This window comes from Xiphias gladius, chromosome 7 (genome assembly GCF_016859285.1).
Source record: "Xiphias gladius isolate SHS-SW01 ecotype Sanya breed wild chromosome 7, ASM1685928v1, whole genome shotgun sequence".
Lineage (NCBI taxonomy): Eukaryota > Metazoa > Chordata > Actinopteri > Istiophoriformes > Xiphiidae > Xiphias > Xiphias gladius.
In genome coordinates, this window is record NC_053406.1 from 4,599,889 (window position 1) to 4,621,563 (window position 21,675).

The 21,675-nt window shown below is 38.6% G+C and overlaps 1 protein-coding gene across 1 annotated transcript in view; it reads right to left on the reverse strand.

Annotated features, from left to right (window-relative positions):
• zgc:153039 (uncharacterized protein LOC767698 homolog) overlaps positions 1-21,675 on the reverse strand; it is a 68,252-nt gene that overhangs the window by 23,448 nt on the left and 23,129 nt on the right. The window contains 4 exon segments of the mRNA XM_040131412.1: positions 3,536-3,660; positions 12,398-12,480; positions 17,813-17,836; positions 17,839-17,969. Coding sequence (XP_039987346.1) covers positions 3,536-3,660; positions 12,398-12,480; positions 17,813-17,836; positions 17,839-17,969 — 363 coding nt within the window.

Below are 21,675 nucleotides of genomic sequence, written 5' to 3' on the forward strand. Positions count from 1 at the left end.
GCCAATGGAACTGGGTCACTGGTGTTTATTGATGATGTGACTGCTAATAGAAGTAGCAGGATGAAGTGTGTAGGGCTATACAGTAAATGCTGCAAAACTGACAGGATGGTGCCTCAAAGTGCAGATGGATAATGAACCAAATAATACTTCAAAAGCAACACAAGAGCTTCTCAAGGCAAAGAAATGGAATATTCAAAAATGGCCAAGTCAGGCCCCTGTCCCTTACCCAACTGAGCGTGCTTTTCACTTACTGAAGACAAAGCTGAGGGCAGAAAGACCCACAAACAAGCAGCAACTGAAGGCCGCTGGAGTAAAGGCCTGTCAAAGCATCTCAAGGGATGAAATTTGCATTTGGTGATGTCCATGGGTTCCAGACTTCAGGCAGTCATTGACTGCAAACAATTAAATCCAATTATTAAAATTAATCCTAATATTTATAATCATGTTGGTTTGTCCAATTACTTTTGAGTCTCTGAAAATTAGGGACTATGTATAAAAATGGCTGTAAGTCCTAAACGATTAATGTGATATTTTTTAAAAAGCCTTTAATTAAAGGTGAATGTCTACACTTCAAACACATTTTGATGGCTTTGTTTCAAATCCATCATGGTGGTGTAAAGAGGCCAAATTACGAAGATTGGGTCACTGTCCAAATACTTATGTGCTTAACTGTATATGCACATTCAGGTGGCTTTAGGGTTCATTATTTCCCACAGGTGAAAAATATACTTGAGAATAAGCTTATTCTCAAGATTTCCTCCTCCTGCACGTCCATTTTCATCACAATAACACAACAGGTCTCATCTTAAAGAGAGCTGCAGAATTTTAGATTGAGGAGATAACAAGATTTAAATCCAATATTAGCGGCATGAATAACATTGGCTAAACATAGGTACCAAACATAGGTTTGGTACCAACAGTTGTGACCTGTCTGCAACTCAGCCACTTCTTTAGTTTCCATGACTATGAGCGGTTTGAACTGGGATGCACACAGTGCAGCCGTGTTTCCTATATTAGTCCTCTTAATAAACTCCCAAACTGCTATTTGAATTGACTTGGCGTTTACAATATACATTGGCTGCTCCTTGGGATTAGGAGAAAACTAGATGATTTTTTAAAACTGTATTTATGAACCTCTGTCATTGTAAGAATGGGTCAAAATATACTTTGGTAGCCATTAACAGAATGTACTTGGGTGGGACACTCAAGTGTAGTGTATGTTTGGGAAACACTGGAGTTGATCCGTCTAGTGGGGACCATCTATGACATTAATGAGAAGTGCTTACTGTAGATCAACCCAATAGCATCGGAAAACATGAAATGTTGTTTTAACATGTTAACTTGCATTGGAAGACAAGATTATCCTTGGAATGTGTCTATGGAGTTACCTCTCCTTTCTTTCTGCACACGCACAGCATAGTTTGATTTTTGTGCCTGAATTAAGCATTTTCATTTTTATGTGTACATTTCACTTTGCTTTCTTTCAATCACATGACAGAAAGCAAAGTGAAAGAAGAGAACATAATCCAAACTTGTCTTAAAAACTACTGTCACAGACAGATTTACTGAGGCTCTCTTTATGTGCTGGGACAGCAACTCTTAAGCATTTGTGTCTATTTTTTAGTAGTTGAAGAAATATTAAAAAAACAGAGACAAGTATTAAAAAGTATTAAAAGATTTCGTTTTAAGACAAAATTGCCTAGTTAATTGGGGTAAATTTAAATAAGAAGTAGACAATAGTAAATAAGCTTTCTCTAAAATAAATATACGCGATAAGGGCTCGGTTTATTTCATATGTTAATATTACTTGAGGTTCCCACCATGTAAAAAACAAAACATAGGGACAAAGTTATTTCCATTTCTCCTAAATACGTGGTTACAGATCTCATATTAGATCTCATATTAACACAGACAAATGAAACATTCATTAAAAACAACATATATGACCAGTTTGATGTTTTTTGATACTGCTACATTGGTGGCCTGCCTTGAAATGAGACCAGAGGATTGGAACCAAAATCATCTGTGTCTCTGTATATAGCTCTATTAATTGTAAATGGACACTTTTAGAATTAAATAAAGGAACCAGCTCTTGTCGAATACATCATCTTACAGGTGAGTCAGTTCTCACCCTTTGTGTCAATGTCCTAAGTGAAGTAATCAATTCCGATACTGCGACAAGACTCCGACAAGACTCCAATTGGAGTGCGCAGTACCAATATGGAACTATAAATTTAATCCACTTACACCATCCAGCCAAATATTCGGAAGCCCAACAGTTCAATAAATTCCATTGTGCCGACAATATATATAACAAAAAGAACTTTTTGAAGAGGATGACTTCTCAATGCCTTAGCTTTCCAGACATACAGTATGTTTACACTGTTTGTTGCAGGCTTGACTGATGTGTCCTTGATATGCAAAGCTGCAAATGTTCTCACATGTCTTATGACTCATTTCCCACTATCACTGCAGAGGAATATATAACACCAAATGCAGCGCTGGAGGCAATCTGTCATAATAATAAAGTGATGCATAGTTTTTAAACACCGTCTTTCCTCCATAACAAATATAAACAGTAGCAGTTATCATGTTTGAAATGTATTTCACAGCCAGTGGCGGAATTCAATCAAGGGAGGTATGTCTTTAGAAAAACAACACAGGTTATTGGTTTTGTAGATGTACTTCTATAAATTAAAGATAATCCAGATTGGGATGACATCATATTTTCTGTGTGACACCGTCAAGATTTCACACAGAAAATATGGGAATACCTCATAAAAAAGTTGCAGAGTGGATCGAATACCAAACTCTGGCTGTGTTGAGCTACACACACACACACACACACACACACACACACACACACACACACACACACACACACACACACACACACACACACACACACACACACACACACACACACACACACACACACACACACACACCAACTCTGTCCTCATGTTATGCTACTCTTGTGTAAGAATGGCTTCAGGAAGCTTATATAAATCAGGATCATTGCAAGTGCCCTAGGAATACAAACTACACCCTCACACACTGAAGCACACACACAAACATTGTAAATTTAAATCTTTATGCATTATCACCCAATGTTACTTGAGCATCCAGTTCAGGCTGAGCACACACACACACACACACACACACACACACACACACACACACACACACACACACACACACACAGACACACACACACACAGACACACACAGACACACACACACACACACACAAACACACACACAGTTTTACCGTCCGTCCCTCTCCAATATGGGGCTATAACGAGTGGCCAGTTTTATGTCTTTTAATTAGTACACTGTCACCATAGCAGCATCCAGCTGGCAAACTACCACCTCTTTACACACATACATAAACAATGGCAGAGTTAGAAAAATAGAGAAGGGAAAGAGTGTGTTTACTGAGGAAAAAGTGCTAAGGAAAATCACATTACAGGGTGTTGGCCACAGGCCTTAATTACGACAGGTTAACTCTGCGTGTGTTAAGTGATGTGTGTACCTGAAATTAGGTGCAGAGGCCCATTCCAAAGCTAGGCAGGCCAGGTCCACAGCAGCATACACCAACAGGAAGAAAATGGTCACAATGCTGGCGATGGTGTTGAGCTTTCCTGAAAACAGCACAAGCTAGAAAGAAAGAACACAAAAAAAAGGAAGACGGAGAAAACAAAGGGGAAAATGCAAAGGAAAAAGAGAAAAAAATTAGCATTCACAGCCAAAAATCATTCATCATTCAAATCATTCAATGTCGGACAAAACAGTGCATTTTAATTCCTTTTTTTTATGACCTTTTCAAGCTCCCAAGTACTTTTCACAGCCAAAAAAATACCTCTAAAAGATGAAGTGAACAACGTGATTTGCATGTTCATGTTCGTTTTAGGTGAAAATAAGGTGATCAGAAATATGATTTATAAGCAGCTGTGTCTTGTAGGGTTTTTCCACTCCTTCTTCATCACTAATAAAATCAAGTATTTATGAATATGCAAATATTTTTCATCTTAAAAGTTTAAGATGTTGGACATAAGATGTCTACTCCTTCACAGAAAAGTCCATTCTCAGTGTACTGGACCATCATTCTCCTGACCACAGAGGAACTTCCCCTCTTCAGCAGATGAATGTGAAAAGTCTTCTACTCTACTCTACCCAACCTGGACTAAATGATGTTTGTTAGCGTTTTATTGAATCAAAATCCAGTAATGGAAACACTTATCAAATCTGAATCCTTCCAGGTTTATCTTTCAACATTTGTAAGTGTAACTAAAGTTATAATTACCTAAAACTCAACAATTTAGCTTAGATCTGTAATCAGCTAAACTTTAACACAACAGATTTTAATAGTAGCCTAATCAATGTTCGTGACCTGTAGCTATGACCTGAAAATGAGATGAGCAGCTGAGCACATGAGCTGTTGGGTAACTATGTACCATTTCTTTTACACCTGCTTTTTAACTAGCTAAATATTGGGGATCCAATATTTGCTCCAAATATTGGGGATCCCAATAGAGAACCATGAAGCTGACATTATGCAATCAGATAGACCCTTTTTCTAAAGAAAGGTTACAACTCTGTTGGTCTTGCTGAAGTACAAAAAACGCACACATGCATGTGGTCATACAGTGGAGTTACAGACTAATGTATCTCTACACTCACAAACGGCATTTGGGTGAGTACAAATACCAGTTTACAGAGAATACCTTCAACACCAGACAACAGCCCACGGTTTAATCTTGCTGTTAGGGAATTAACCTTAATTAGCTACAGATAAAATGACATTTGTCCCATTAACCCGCTAAAGCAACAGTCATGGCCGGTTAAAAATGAGAGGTCCTCCACCTAAATGTTTTATGTATAGAATGAGTCTCATTCTATTGTGCAGGGCAGCATCAGTCATTCCTGTTGAACACTCGGTACTCAGCTCTGGTGTCCGACTGACCACACGGGGAGCAGTCCGGCCGGAGAGACACGCCACAGTGCGGTATGATTTTGAACAGAGCTTTAACCAAGACGCCAACTTTTTCTTTCTCTTTCTTGTGTGGAGACCTGATGTTTTTAACATCTCACCATGATGAACAAAGACATTAAAACGTGAAGCTTAGGTAAAGCATGAGTGTCTTGTAGTATGGTGTGGAAGGCTGCTCAGCAGCTGAGCTGAACTGACACTAAAATCTTCAGGGGAGTATTTGATATAAAGTATTTCTCCTATTTGTAGATAAGGTGTAATGAATAAAAGACATAAGTAATAATGTTCCGTGTTTATACAAAATAAAGGTATAAATAGGAATACAGATTAGAAAAAGCCCTATCCAGACTACTAGCATTGCTGAAGAGGACCACCCCCGCCGATGTCTCCCCAGGGACAGCACTAGTTTACAGATACCAAACCTTATCACTGAGAATGAGTGGTATAAACCTGGGATTGTTCAGTTTTTGTACAAAGAAAAACTTAATAATTAATAATTAAATAATAATTGACTAATAATTAAATAATTAACGTAACTAAAATTCTACACATAGGGGCTTTAAGTAAGTTGTTTTTGAGGCCAGTGTTTCCATAATTTTTTAAAGTCAAGGATCCCCAGATAATTGAGCTTAAGTCCACTTCGGTCCCAAGAAACCTCATGGAGATTTTTTTGCTGTTAGAAATGATTGTCTGTCCGCACTGTAGCTGGGGGGTGACATCAAGGAGAGATTTAACCAACATCTAGGGAGTGAGAAACTTTCAAATTTAAACAGTTTTACAACTTACTGGGGACCCTTGAAGGACCACAGGTGTCCCCTGGCTCCATTTCGTGAGCACTGATTGAGGCTAATGTTCAGTTTTAATTAAGATGGTATCTAGGCTGCTGTTCAGATGCATGCAGTCAGCTATGTCAGCTACAGCAGCCATTTGACAACACCGCCCAGTCGAGTTACATTTAGAATTTTTCTGTGCCTGATTACGGGGGGTTATGCATCTAATAATCCTGACAGCACATTAACGTATGATATTTAGCCTCTCTCTCTGACTGAGGACTACTAGGTGACTTCTAATAGAGAAGGGAAAAGATGACCCCATTATAAGCACTGCTCCATGCCATGTTCTCTGACAACAGAATGTGAGAACACGGATGTGTAACTCACTGCGAGTTACCACAGATGTGAAAGCCAAGAATAAAAGCAGTAAAAGCTTTCACCACTTCCACGGCATTACAGCTTGGTAAAATAACCAAAATTATGATCACATTTATAATGTAGGAAGTTACAAATATTTAAGTGAACATAGTAGAATATTTTTTTGGCCACTCGTGGGTAGTGCAATAAATTGTAAACACAACATAGATATACAGTACCATCACTTTATAAAGTTGTATTGGTGAACTTGTGAACTTGCGAATATATGTCTATTTACAAATCAGACAGACAAAGACCAACATCCGTGTCTTGAATCTGACCACCAAAAAAAATTAAGTTCAAATTTCACTCTCCTTTTAGCTCTGGTTTGGTGTGTATCAACCCCTGAGAGAAATATCTTGCTCTTTAGCTACTGAATGCTCAACAGTGTTCACCAACTAGTTGCTAACTTTGAATGTCTGCTGTTTGGTGCTGAGCAGGTAGCATACAATGGGTGTAGCAGGGTTTTTTTTCTTTTTTTTTCTAGAAATTAGGTTGAATGAGAGCTTTGAGAGTGAACCAAAACTGTGAATTTGGAAACCGGAAAAGCAAAAAAAAAAAAAAAAAAAAATTTCAGTAGATCTGCGTAAAGCTGCAAACTAAGGTGATATTCCCCCTGAGTTTGTCACTATGAGCGACACCTTTTATATTATATTAGTCATTTAATCCACTATTAAAATGAAAATATTGGTTGGTGCAGCTTTAAAGATTCAAGCAACTGTACTAGTTTTAAAAAAATTGTAATTGATACTGACAATTATCCAAAAAGGTAATCGATGGTAGACAGACATTTATATATATTTATTCATTAAGTAAGATAAATACTGCATTCCTCTCATATTAAAGTTATCATATTCAGCATTTTCTTACTTGTAAATATAATTCATATCAACATCCGAGCAATTATTATATCTAGGATTTTTGAAAGCTGTGATATTATTTGACTTTTAAGTCAAATAATATCACAGCTTTTCTTCGATAAATGATATCTAAGAATCTGAAAGTAAAGAAACGTGAATGCCCCACAACAGCTGAAGTGACTACACTGTAGTATTGGAATATGTACACTATTTGTATCCACACATGATCAGCTGTGTCCATCATGAAACTGTAGCTTAACTATTCCTTCAGTGTGTAAATTATACTTGTCACTAACAATCTCTGTAATGAATTGTGTAATGCCGTGAACACTTTCAAGTTATAACAATCGAATCTTCTCCATCAACACCTTCCAATCCACACGTACCACACCTTCTTACTTTGGTGGAGGAACATAAAGTATGCATGAACATTAAATCTTTCAGGCACAGGCTATCATTAGTTCTTCTGTACTGAATGAAACATTTTTTGTGGATATTTCATCATCATCATCATCATCATTAAGTGTGCTTTCTTTATCTGTATGCAAGCTGCTGAGACTGATTTAGCAGAACAAAGAGCTAACCACTGTACTGTACCTAGGAACAAACACAAAGTAGAGTCTTTCTCTCCAATTATAATATTTTTTATGATTGGCTGCTGAGACACTCCACTGGAGTTGGACCATATTTTTTTGAGCTCAAGGGCATATCATTGGTATTTATGGAGGGGAGAAAGTAGCTACTCTGTGATCACTAAATGTGTGACCATGGGGCTGAAGTAAACTGAAGGGGAGAGAGAGGAGAGAAGGTAATGATGGGGAATTGAGATTAATGATGTCATATCATTGACAGGCGGTCAGAACAAGAGAGAAAATGACACGAGACGAACCAAGGGAGCAATGAGGATGGAGAAGGGGAGGGTGAGAGAAGGAGAGTCGAAAAGATTAGACAGAAAAAAAAGAGAGGAGAGAGAAAGAAAGACAAGTTGAAAAAGAGAAAGTGGGTAAAAGAGCATCTCTGACCTCTAGCAGTCAAAGTCAGTGGGTGTCTCTCCAGCGCTCCCCTGGGAGCCGGCTCTACCAGAGCATTAATTAGCCATTAACTCAGACACAGGCCTACATGAACAACTGCTGTCATAGTGAACAAAGTCTGTATGTGTGAGAAATGTGTTTGTGTGTGTTTGTGTGTGTTTGCGTGTGTGAGAAATGTGTGTGTGTTTGTGCGTGCGTGCATGTGTATACAAATCTCTCCTGGGTATGTTTTTGTGTGGCGATTTGAAAGACATTTTACTGGAAAGCAGTGTGCATAAATTTCGCTGATATAAGTGGGCTCACACAGACACTTTATTAAATAAAAACAAAACTGAGTGCAAGCAGCTGACTAATGCTTTGGACTACAAAGCCAATGCTTTTCCAGAAATGTCTTGGGGTCACAGGTAAGAATTGGACAGTGCTTGCTCAAGCATGTGTTTTGGGTCAATTGCTTATACAGCATGAGTCATGAACAGATTTTTGGAGATTTTTATGGCCCAAAATTTCGTGGCAGCTTTTAAATAAAGTTATCTTAAATATTCTGTAATCTTTGAGGTAAGGAAACTAGAAAAGAGCAATTCAACATAGTACAATAATGATATACAATTTATATAATATAATGTACAATAATAGTAGTACAGTAATGGTCTCACCCATGGATATTTAGGCATACCTTGTAAAGACTAAATTTCCTGGCCCACAGCTGCATCACTTCTTTGAAAGTTTGTCTTCATCTCCCATCATAGTGTTCAATCGATCGGCTTTCAACCTTTGAAGGAATCTCTAATTAAGTCTTTTACTTGACTTTGGCTGAAAAACGTGGTTCTGAATTGGATTGTTTTTGTACAGAAAACTGCAATGATTATCACAGTCCGGCAGATTATGCAGAAATGTCCCAGGGATTTGAAATTGTTTGCAAATACTGCGGTTATAGGCCGAATTTGCTTTCACTCTTGGAATCGCAACATTGCAAATCCTTGGAGGGACTGAAAACTGATCAGCATAAGTACAATTCTATGTCTGTCTTTTCTATCACATTAATTTGTGCCGGGCTGCATCTTACTTGCACCTCACCTACAGTATCCAGCCCTATCCATTTCAAAGTTCTTTTTAACTCTTTCTGTTTTTCTCCTCTCCTTGTTCTCGGAGTCTGCCTATTTTCCCTTTCCAATAAAAGAAAACCTTGGCTTGTTTCCTCCCCATTCTCCTTTTTCCTTTTCATCCTGCAGTGTGAGTGTTCGAGGCAAGATTACAATCAGACTTTTGTCATCAGTGAATCATTCAAATAGCAGAGCAAGAGGCCAAGAGAAAGCGGATGAGAGAGTCAATAATCTCTGATGGCGGTGGCGGGGCAGCCAACGATTTCCATCTAATTGCTCCTCCTCCACTCATGGAGAGTGGTGAGGAATGAGGAGAAGAGGACAGGAGAGGGACAAAGGGAGAGAGAAAGGGAGAAAAAGTGCAAATAATGACAATCCATTCAGCTTTTAACACTCACATCTGATAATGATGGGATAGTCAGGCCTATTTGCTCCTAAGATCTTCCTCCTCCTCTTTGTCTGTCTATCCTCACCCACCTCCCGTCTGCCAATATTTTCTCCCCAGAAAATATTGACGTTGTCTTTCCCCCACTTAGTAGACACAATAGGAGAGAAAAAACACTACAGGCATAGTTTTGCCTTCTTTGGACAAGGTAAAAATCTCTTTGTTCCAGTACTACTGTCCTCCTGGCCTCTGTCTGATCTGTCACTGTCTGTTCTATAAATCATTCTTGCGTTCTTCCCATAGTTTCTCAGACACCACTGATTTTAACAACAGTTTGGAAATGATGAATCTACTTCCCATGTTCCAACGTTTTAAAAGTTACTCTGACTGGTTAAAGGTGGTCATCATGGTCCCAATCAAGGAGGATAAATTAACTGTTATTTTGTTCCTTTGCAGGAAACATTTTCAACCGCTCCCAAGTAGATTCAGTGCATATTTGACCACAACACACCTTTCAGCATAAATGCCCCAAATAATTAAGAATATCCTTATAACATGGCAGTAACCTGCTTAAAACTGGACTTTGACAACCAAGTGCAAAGGGTCATTCAGTCTTGTTTGTTAAAAGGATCTTTTAAATCAAACCATTTATGTCTGCTGCTGATCTGCAGAATAATATCCATGCCTTCACTTAATCCCACCTTGATTATTGTAACTCTCTATATTCATTACTAACTAACTTTTCTTCAATTGGTCCAAAACACAGGTCTTTGACTTTTAGTTGGAACTATGAGAAGAGAACACATTACCCCAATTTTAGCAACCCTTCATTGACATCCCATTGCTTCTAGCATACAGTTCAAAATTATATTAATCACTTATGAGGCATTAAAAGGATCAGCCCCAAACTATCACTATTTTTAACGTTACTATTACTGCTACTGTTGCTGACTTACTATTCCTAATGTAGAACTGTCCTTTAACTGACTTGTATAATTTTATATCCCCTAGCCAATATTACGTTTTTTTAAATTACTATTTAATCTGAATTATCTAGTTTTAACAGTCTCTCCTAGCCTTTGTCAAAGCAATTTGTAACTATGTTAAGAAAAGTATTACATTTAATCTTAATCTGTTTTCTTCAGTTATTATCAGTTACAAATCCTGAAAAACAATACAATTTAATTGTAATTTTTAATACAATTAAACCGTTACATTTAGTTTTTCATACTTTTATGGGAAACTCATTGAACACCATTAAACCCAAGAGACTTCAGTGGTCCTGGAGCACTTTTTTGGAGTGCATTAGTCAACAAAATGAATGACTTCAAGCATAATCTTTTCAATGCAAATGGACAAAATTAAAGAACAGTATTAAGGGTTTGCATGGATGCACACTGCGCAGTCACAGGAAAAAAACGAAATAAAACCGTCCAGGCTTAATTAGTTTCTCCTGTGAATGAATCAGTTCTGTTTGAAGGAGGAATTCTCTCGAGTTACACATGAGGCCTTTCTGATCTTGCCCCAGGAAAGTTTTTAAGACAAGACTTCACAATCCAACACAACAAGAATTTGGGCTGATTTTGTCCCAATACCTTGTTTACCTTGCATTTATTATCCAGGAAATAATAGCAGCTTGTCTTAAGCTTCTCTTCTTTCCTTTTCTACTTTGTTTTATTGTTCCCTTAGATCAGCAGGAATTTATCCCTGATTTATCAATTTCAGTAAAATATTTAGGGGCAAGTGCTGTATCTGTATTCTTGACCTCTGAAGCTCTATATTTTTAGACCCACGATAGCAGGACAAATGAGTGAATGCAATTAAGAACTTTTTTCATCTCGGTATTTTAATTTAATAGAGCAAGCTACACAATGTTGCCCCATTTCAGACCCTTTCTTTTATAAGGGGGAGACAATAAGTCTCAGAAGAAGAAAAGTAATTTCTATGCCCATTTTCTCCTCAGACAACACTTTAATTAAAAAAACACATCAGATCAAAATAACATTTATGCAGTCTTCTGCCAATACTTTTTGGCTGGACCGCAACAGCAAGGCCAGCCCTAAAAACACAAATGCCCTTGACTGAGTGACTGACTGACTGATGAAGTTAAAAAATTGTACGGCCGGCTGAGTGTTGGAGTTCCCCCATTGGCCGTTGCTCTTTTAAAATGAACCTAGCTACAAATGTAGTGACTTTTGGGACAAACCTTAGCTACATTCCATAGAAGGAAGTTGCAACAATTGCCCTGCGAGCATGAGGTTGGGCTTTCCCTCCTCAGGCACACCTCTCTAAATGTCTCCCTGAACGGACTGCACAGTGGCTGAAAAAGACGTAAATGAGCTTCTAACTTTCTCTCTGAGTGATCATTTTACAAGTAAATGTAGCCAAAATCACAGGAAAGCCGTTGTCTTTAACTTATGTGTATGGTGATTTTGTCAAAAGACGTCACGGTTATAAAATCAAGATTTCAGCAGTGCAGAGCATCAGCTTGGAAATGGCTTAGAAGTGACTGCTGGTTAACATGTCGTCTTAATGGGCCGCATTTCAGTTAATATTGCATACTTGTTCTATTGTCAGAAACAGAAAAACATGAAGAACAGTTTTAGTGGGAATTCAGCTGTATTAAATTACTGTATATGTGAGGATAGAGAGTAGGAGAGAAGTAAACAGATAAAGGGCGGTCCAGCCACATACTAGGTTTTGACGTAGTCCTGTTTGATTGATTTGAGGCCTTAACTGGCTAACTTGCTGGAATTTGGTGCCAGTTCTTTCATGAAGTATCAAATGTCTTTATTGACTATCTCTGCTATTCTGCATTTTTTTTTTATCTCCACTAACCTGCACAAGGAACCAGGAGATGAGCACAGAGACCCAGGGGTTACCACTGTGGGACGTCTTCTTAGCCGGAGACAGCACCTTACCTACAGGGATGAAAAAAGATGATGATGAAAACGACAAATCCTTCAAATTTTAGAGAATTGTGGGCATGAAAAGAGTCCTGCACATTCTCTAACAGCAGCTTTCATAAAAAAAAATAGCAGCAATGACCTTCAAACCCACATCAGTGAAATTCTGGATACAAATGTTGACAGACAGGTTCAATCAAAGAAAGAATGTAATGAATGACCAGCCCTTGGTAAGCTGGAGATTTTTTTCACAACATTCTACATTAAATGTCAGCAAGTATTGCTCCTAGCACTGGAAAATATTACACAATTTTGGATAGACTGTAGGCATGGAGGCATTCCTTGTCAATTGTCACTCAAAGAGATCCCTGTTGTCAGTACTTGCACAAGTTAAAACTTGCACAGTTTAACTTCAGCTCCTCTATTGACACTTCCTCCTCACAGCTAATCCTGATGAATTTGACACTCTTACTTCCCACAAACGTCCATTAAAATATTAATTTATTCACTCACCAAATGAAAAGCTGAGCTCGGCATGCAAAGTTTGCTGCCAGTGGACATATACTGAGTGATTTCATGATGGTCTAAAGTTTTCAGAGATTAGCACATCAAATTTGGCAAAGCATTTTGTGCCTTGTATACTGCATATATTCCATATTTTTAATAATAAGTGGGTACTAGGTCCTATTATAAAACTCTGAGTGGGTTTTAGAACAGGTTTGTCCAAGAAGGCGCTCAACAGGTAAATCTTGGAATAAAGTCAACAAACAAACGCAGGTTCTCTTAAAGAAAGAAAGGTTGAAATATTCAAACACCTGCAAAAGATCAAACTTCAGGCACTCATGCTTAAAGGACCAGGAGCATGTGAAGTTTTGATAAAATGTCTTTATAGCTTGTTCATGAAACAAGTGAAAAAGCAATCGGATTAAGCTTAACTAGGTTTTCATTAGGGACAATACCTTAACCTTACCTTTTCATTCATTTAACTTGTATTTCATCATTTTACTAATACCTGAAACAATATGCCCCTACCAAAGCAGGCCTTTGCATTTTATTAACGCATTGCCATTTCTGGTTTGAACACCCACTAATACAATACCTCAACTCAGTTTTTCCTAAACATTTACTTATTTGTGGCAGCCCACTCCCAATATCAACATTGAGCATCACATATTGATTTGTTTTTTTTACTATTTCAAATGGGTAAAATCTTATTTCATTGTAGTGTTGTATGCTGCACGTTGATTCGCTAATCCCACCTTGCCTCGACTCTCTCTTTCTCTCAAAAACACATTGACAAGGGACCCGTCTGTGAACAGCCCCTCCTTTCCGTGCACACTCAGAAGCAAAACATGATCATGTGCGGGAAGAAGGATTGTTATTGACTTTTCCCTGCAGAGGAGACAGCTAGCATAGCTGCTAGTCAATGTCGACTGCTCATGCAAGTGGATAACGTTAATGTTAATTCCTTAACTCTGATGCTAAATGTTTGCTCCCTTAATCCACATGTATATTGAAAAATATTTTCAGACTGAAAAGTGCTCGTCCTGAAGAGGCACAAAGACAGCCTGGACCTGAGGTGTTAGCAAAACACTGAACCTAGAAACTCAAGAAAACATGCGGGAAAGCTGAACAGTCTGACCAGTGTGAGCAGCTATCCAATTAATTTGTTTCGTTTCCAGCTAACAAAATACAAAATACTTATATATAAAAAATATCTAATGCTTTGATAAAAATTTGAATTTAAAAGCCTGTGTACATAAATCCTTTGAGGGATAAATTAACTACGACACCGTAGATGCATTTTGACATGAAACATCCAATCACCAAGCTAAATGGTGTTCAGAAAACTAATAATAAAATCCACAGCTTAAATTAATTTAATTTTAAATTCTGAGTAAATTTGTGATGAATTCAGCAACCCTGGTGCCATCTTTTGTTTATAAATTCAACAATGGACTGTTATGACTGTTAAACTACTGCTCTTCATAGCAATGGTGGCTGAGGCTCATGGGTTTTGCAGTATTAAGAGCTGTCTGCCAATGCCAAAATGACCTTCTAGGATTGTTACATTATCCGCGGGAGTTCTCTGTTTTTTGTGTAGAGCAACACTGAGGACATCATTTAAACAAAATTTTGAAATGGGGATACAGAAGGAGGAAAAACAATTTGGGAACTAGTAGCCAATATCATTTCGCCGATCTACGGACTGGTTTCCCGTTTCTCTTATAGTTCATGTTGTTTCCTATGGAAGCAGATAAAAACCAGATTCTGACAACAGACCTTGGAGCAACAATAATCTTACCCTTTACAGATCAGACCAGATTTGGACTAGTTTCTAATGTTCCTGACATTTAAACAAAACGTAGGTAATTAACTAGGTCTAGTCTGAAAAGAGAGAGCGAAAGAGAAGAACAGTTAATGTGTGGGCGAGACATTGAGCGCAACAAACTAGGCTGACCCTTCACTTTATTTGATACCTTATAAGGCTGTATATTTTACCAGAAGACAATTAATTTACATACAGCCTCTCCTTTTTCATATATGACCTTTCATCTCATGACGAAGATGACGTTTGTGTTGCATCTTACAGTGGCTCTGTATGGCAGAGGTTTTCAAGATTGGAAGACAAACAAATGCAGAGACAGATAAAGATTTGGCAAAAAAAGAGAGAAACTCAAAAAGTAGTGAGACTGGAGGTGGGGAGGAGGGAGGGGGTAGAGTTGGAATCAGCGTTTATGACTAAATTTCACAGCAGAAAAAAAGATTGGAATTAAATCTGTGAGACTTTAATGTCAAAGCAACGTGGCTGAGAGGAGAAGACTGAGTGATGGAGAGGATGTGGAGGAAGGCAGGACAGAGGTGAAGGAGTTAGAGATTAGCGAGTTATAGAGAGGAAAGAAATGGAAGATACGTGGGATGGCAAAAAAAACCTCCTTGTGTGTGTTGGAAAATTGATGCATCCATCACTCAGTTTGCTTAGGACAGTGACAAGGTTAAGCAGTGAGTAGCATGCATGAATGACAAGAAGAAGAAAACACACACACACACACACACACACACACACACACACACACACACACACACACACACACACACACACACACTCAGTGTGGTCAAACTAACCATTTCCTCCCCTCTACAAGAACATTACACATTTATGGTTTCGCAGTCACTGACTCTTAATTAAACAGATTAATCTAATTTAAGTTAACCCTTTGGCTGTTAGTGAACAGACAGCTGAACCAGAGTCATCTGCCTCTGCTCTGTCTGATCACTTCACAGAGGAACTCGCACTAATACAGCCATTTATCTCCCCTGACACACACACACACGCACGACTATACACACAGACAGAAACAAGCCAAATCAATTTGCAATAGACTTAACAAAGGAGCAGAGGATGGGATAAGGAAGTTGCTCACAGCCATTAATAATGAGAAAGCAGCAGGCAGCGTGGATTCTCGTGGAGATGGAAATCACATGAATGCTGCATTCGTTTGATTTTGGAAAGACTGTGGCTAACATTACAACTCTATATTTTCGTGTTTAAACTTTCAAGACAAAGTGACAATGATCAATACTTAAGTTGCTCAGTACAGGTATCCTGAAGAGTTCTGTATGTCTTTGTAGTCTCGACACATTACATCATACACGTAAGCGTGCACACTTTGGACAGTGTCTCCTCAAAGCCCTTCATGGTGTAGGAATTAGTAGCACAAAACAAAAGTTCAAACAATCACACAATCTGACAATCACACTCAAAAATGAGTGTGATTGTCAGATTGTTAGTTTCAGAAAGTCAAAAAAATTCCACAAGCACCTGGCTGGATGCAAAACAGGGCTGTTGTGGCTCATGGATGGCACTTTAACCCCTGCACGACCAGGGTGCCCCAGCCCTATTCAACCTTATTATCTACACTTGCTTGTGACATTCAGCATTCAGGAAGTCAGAAACATCAGGGTCAATCATCAAGCCTTTAGTTCCTAAGTAGAACTTACTGTACCAACTGTAAGTTTAATGTACCTATAAGTAGTATTACTCATAAGTTGTGAATCATATCTTTGCATTTTATGACACCTGTGTCATGAAATACGGATTAACGAATCACTTCAATTCTGCAAGAAAAGTGCACTGAAGATTTCTTTCATTGCTTTAAGAAAAAAATGTAAAATCTAATATCTGTTCAATAATTTACATTTACTGGAATTATAATGGCCTTTTATATTTAAAGTGTTTGAGTACTTTAATTTTCCAAGAGAAATGCTATTTAATGGAATCGTGACTATGGGTCGCGCTAACTTTGCACTCCCTATGCAGTTAGCCAAAATGGCTATTTCAACTGGCTACTTTCCGTGTTTACTTTCAGTCAGACTCAGAAACACACTGTTTTGTGTGAGTCCTCGTTTCCCTTGTGTTTTTAATCCGAAGAATTGCTACAACTATTTTCAGAATGACATTAGCACTAGCCCCTTTTGAATCATTTCAATGAGGCCCCTGAGTTGACATAGCCCAAACTAAGTTAATGTCTATTACTGTTCATAAAAAAAACTGCCTGTCACAATAATATTTAGATGGGTCACACAGAACTTTATCACCACAAAAAAAGCTAGTAACTCAACCTCAAGTTAAGAAAAGTTTGTCAAGTGTCCAAAAAGACCATTCGACGTCTTCATTGTTTCTAACAACATTTAACCTTTTTCTGATGTTTTTTAGTGAAAATATGCTCCATATTCAAAAATGTGGAGAGGTGCTGTCAAACTCTTCTGTGAGCCAGACTCACTGAACAGCCTGGCAGCAGTGAAGAGGTATTCCCTTCTAAAGTTTGAGTAAGCCTCACCCTTCTAACCTATGAGAGAAGGCAAAAGTCAGGGGTGGGAGCTCATCTGTCAATCAATGTGTGTATGCGCTTCTGGTCCACTACTCCCCTCGCAGCAAGGCTTCAAGCTACTATTAGCTTGCTGGAAGACGCGGCTATGGCTGACTCACGGGCTAGAAAGCTCCTGACTCCTGCATTAGCTGAGACAGCGTAGACGATGAGTGTAATGGAGCAGGGAGACGCAGGGGTAGGATGAGTGGAGTGGTTTTCCCTTGAGTCTCTTGCTAGCACTAGCTTGATTTCCAGGATTTGCCTATTGTAGCTTTAATTTAAAGTTCCCACTTAAGAATACTAATATTGATTTTAAATTTTTTACTTCAAATTATGTAAAAAACATGCAAAGGCCTGGTTGGGTATATTTTGATCACTGAAATTTCATCAGTCCATTGCCTCCTTCTCCCAAAAATACCTCTAACGGCAACTTTAGAGGCCAGGTCTCCCCTGCAAGAATCTGTTGTGCTACCTACCAAACAAGTCGTCCCTGGCCAGGCGTAGAGGATGCGTGAGGCTCCAATGAGGTTGCTCATTGCAGCGGAGAGCGTGGAGGAATAAACCCCGACGGTGACAAAAGGGTTCCAGACGTTAATGTCCCTCAGGAAACTGTAATCCCTCTGAAGCAAGACACTGTAAGGGTTTAGAGAATAAAATTCAACATATTACGTAAATAATCATGAATGGGGGTTTGCTTCTGGCATTTCTTCCCTTTATGCATCTTTAATTTCATTACATAAATTACAATAGAGAGAGTTGTCATTAGGTAAGATGTGATGAAGGTCTTCGGGCCAGAACTCAACTCAGATTGTCATAGTACTGTGTATTGCTCAGCAAGCTGAGACACAAAGACACCCAATTACTGTAAACTAATAAATAAGTAACATGACCTATTCATCTGCAGGATTATCAGCCAATACTGGCCTATCAAAGATATATTGTATGTTGGCAGAAATGCAAAAAGAAGTTGTCTGGCCAAACTCCATCTGCTGATGAAGACTGTGTGATACTGTTGAAAGCTCAGGAAACAGCCAGTATGTGGACCTTGAATCGGGTAACCTCGGATTTCAATTATTTTAAATAATAACTATAAACACAAACAAAAACAACAACAAAAAAACCCAAAAACTATATCAGTAACGTTTACTGTTTTCAGTTGTCTTGTATTTACTGTCAGCTCTGAAGGTTGATGGAGGGGACTCCAAGACTCTAAAATATATTTATCATAAAATGTTTCGGTTTCTGTGTTTAATGTAAAAAAAAAGGCCCACAATTTGTTATCAGATTTTTATACTTGTACACACTCATAATTATAATATCCATAATATAAGTATTGATATCAGTATCTGCCTTAAAAGTCCAGTATCACTCAGGCTCTGTTACTTCAGAAATACAGAAGAAAACATAAAGGACAAAACTACAACTACTACATAGTTGACGACATAGCATTGAAAATTTTCAGATGCAATGACATGACAAAGACTAGACCAACGGTCTCTGCTGATATACACCATGTTTACCTTTTTATATCAAGAGATCAAAATCAAGTGGTTCAAAAGGTTGTGTGTCATTTCAAACTAATTTGTTCTGGGGGGAAAAACTTACCAATGTTCGATGAAAAAGAACAAGATTGAAGAGGAACTGATGATTAATCTGCCAGGGTGCCTAATCATGAGATCCTGGAATAAGGGGCTCATTCCACTAAGTGTGTGTGTGTGTGTGTGTGTGTAAGAGATGCTGAACTAGACATGGAGACAGAGATCAGAGAGCACAAAAACCACAGCAGGGTGAGCATGATTACGACCTGCCCCCCACCTCTTTTCAATACAACACAGCTAGAGAGAGGAGAATTAGAGTGCAAAGTATCTCTCGCTCTCTCTCTCTCTAACTAACTCAATCTCTCTTTCTGTTTCAAAGCACACACACACACACACACACACACACACACACACACACACACACACACACACACACACACACACACAACCACACACGCACATCCAATCCATCCATTCCCCTCCCTCATCACCTTCAACCCCTCATCATGATGTTTTTAAAACCCATTCAAGGGTTGTTTCTAGTTTTGTGTCTCAGCCTCCCCCTTTCATTTCAATTCTACTTGTACCAGTGTCCATTCTCTCTCTCTCTCTCTCTCTCTCTCTCTCTCTCATAATTAAGAGTCTTATCACGTTTTCTTTCAGGTCCAGTGATTTTAATACTTATTATCATGGCCCTATTAAGTATTGTTCACTCCATCCTAAGATCTGAGCACACTATTATTTCACATGGAGCCTGAGAGGCAGGCAGCGTGCACACATGCACACTCACACACACACACACTCACTCACACACACACTCTCTCACACACACACACACACACACACACACACACACACACACACACACACACACACACACACAGAGGCTTTTGCACTGCCACAAATCAACTCAACAAAGGTTTTTTTTGGAGAAGTTAACATCACCCTCGAAATTTAGAAATGCCAACTACTTTGTTTTTCTGGCATGTGTGTTGGTGAATGTGTGTTTGCGCGTGGTAGGAGCACTGCAGTGAAAAGTTTATGAAAAACTGCTTTAATCAGAGTCTATTCATAACACCAAAAAACAATGGTTTGATAAACAAGCACAAGTTTCTTGGTGACACAAAATGAGGAGAATTGTGCGCAAAAAAAAAAAAAAAAAAGTGCTAAGTACGATGAGGAATTAAAGTGTGTGTGAGAGATAGGTGAGTGATGGTGTGGGTCAAAATTTATAGGCTGATTACTAATTTCTATGACGTGCAGCAGGAGTAAAATAAATCTGGAAAAGCTTGACATTTCCAAACTGGCTCTCAAAAACAAAGCCACTGCAAACTGGGTGACAGCTATGACAAATGGTTTGTGTGTGAGAGAAAGGGAGAGAGAGAGTTAGAGAGAGAGATGTTGTCCATGTGTTGCGTCATAACAGGAGGAACAACAATATGTAGTCTGTGTTTTATAATTTTGTGTTTCTTCCGAAGCTGTGTATTCATTACCAAGGGAGTATTGCTTATAAGTGACTCAGAGTATGTGTGTGTGTGGCCTGGATGGTAATTATTGATCAGATCATCCAGCTGAAATGAGCTCTGCCAACCAAATAAAGAGGAGAACAAAGCATGAGGGACCGAGTGACAGATTAAAAGAGCTCGTTTAGAGAAGAGGAGGAAACAAAGCTAAACGACTAAAAGGAGCCCACAGAGATTGTTTGGCTGATTGTTCTCACTCCTCTCAGCCCGCTCCATCGTTCAGCTCATTTGTTTACCATTTTTATTCATGCCCTGATGCACTGTATTCATACGTATTCATCTTTTAATCCATCATTTCATGTGTTTGTGCTTCTGATAATTCACCAGCGCTTTGGTCAAACATTATGGATCCATCATCTGTGATATTTCAAATGGGATGAAAAATGAAGTGTTGATACCAGGGGTATGTGTGTGTTTAGGTGTATTACAACATCAGCGGGAACATTCCCATCATAAAAAGAGCTTATGCTGCTGCTGATTTTGGTCCTCTCAGCTCATAAGACGGCGAGGTCACTCCTCATCAGGACTAACATAACGATTAGAAGAAAAAGGCTTCAGAATGTTCAATAAATGCTCAGGTGGGATCAGAGCTAGTTATTGAGATGGCTCTGGCTTATGGCTAACATCAATTTTTTGCTCATTTCACCATTATGTGACCATTTGTGTCTCTGCAATATGAACATGTTCCTGTAAGTCAATACTCTCAGTCCCTGTAGAATGCAAAGGTTAGTTCCTCTTATGAATCTCTCCATCAATATTACAGGGATGGCATTTATTGTTATTGTATTTTTCTTTCGTTTGCCATTCTCTCTGTGTTTGCAAACAAGGATGGGCCGATACATTACTGGTGTTTTTTTAGATAAGACCGGTGTCAGAAATATGTCAGCAAAAAGCTCTCCAAAATTTGGATATATTGATATTTCTCCTAGACCTGCAGTCTCTCTGCTGAGAAATATTCAGCATTAAAAGGCGCACTAATCAATATTTTCTTTATCAACAATGAATTAAATGACTTCATGTAATGTGAAAGGGGTCACTTATGGTGACGTACCTACAGAGAACTATGGCCAAAACCTAGTGTTGCTTTATGTCTGCTGGATGTTTAAATGCACAATATGTGATTTTCTGCCGCTAGGGGTCTATCCATCAAAACAGTAACAAAAAACCTGGTGATTAAATCTGGTAAAAACACTGAATAAAGCAGTTTCACATTAAATATCAGTGTTTTTCCGATGCTGTTCGGCAGACACAGGGGCAGATGAGGGGCTGAAAGCCAAG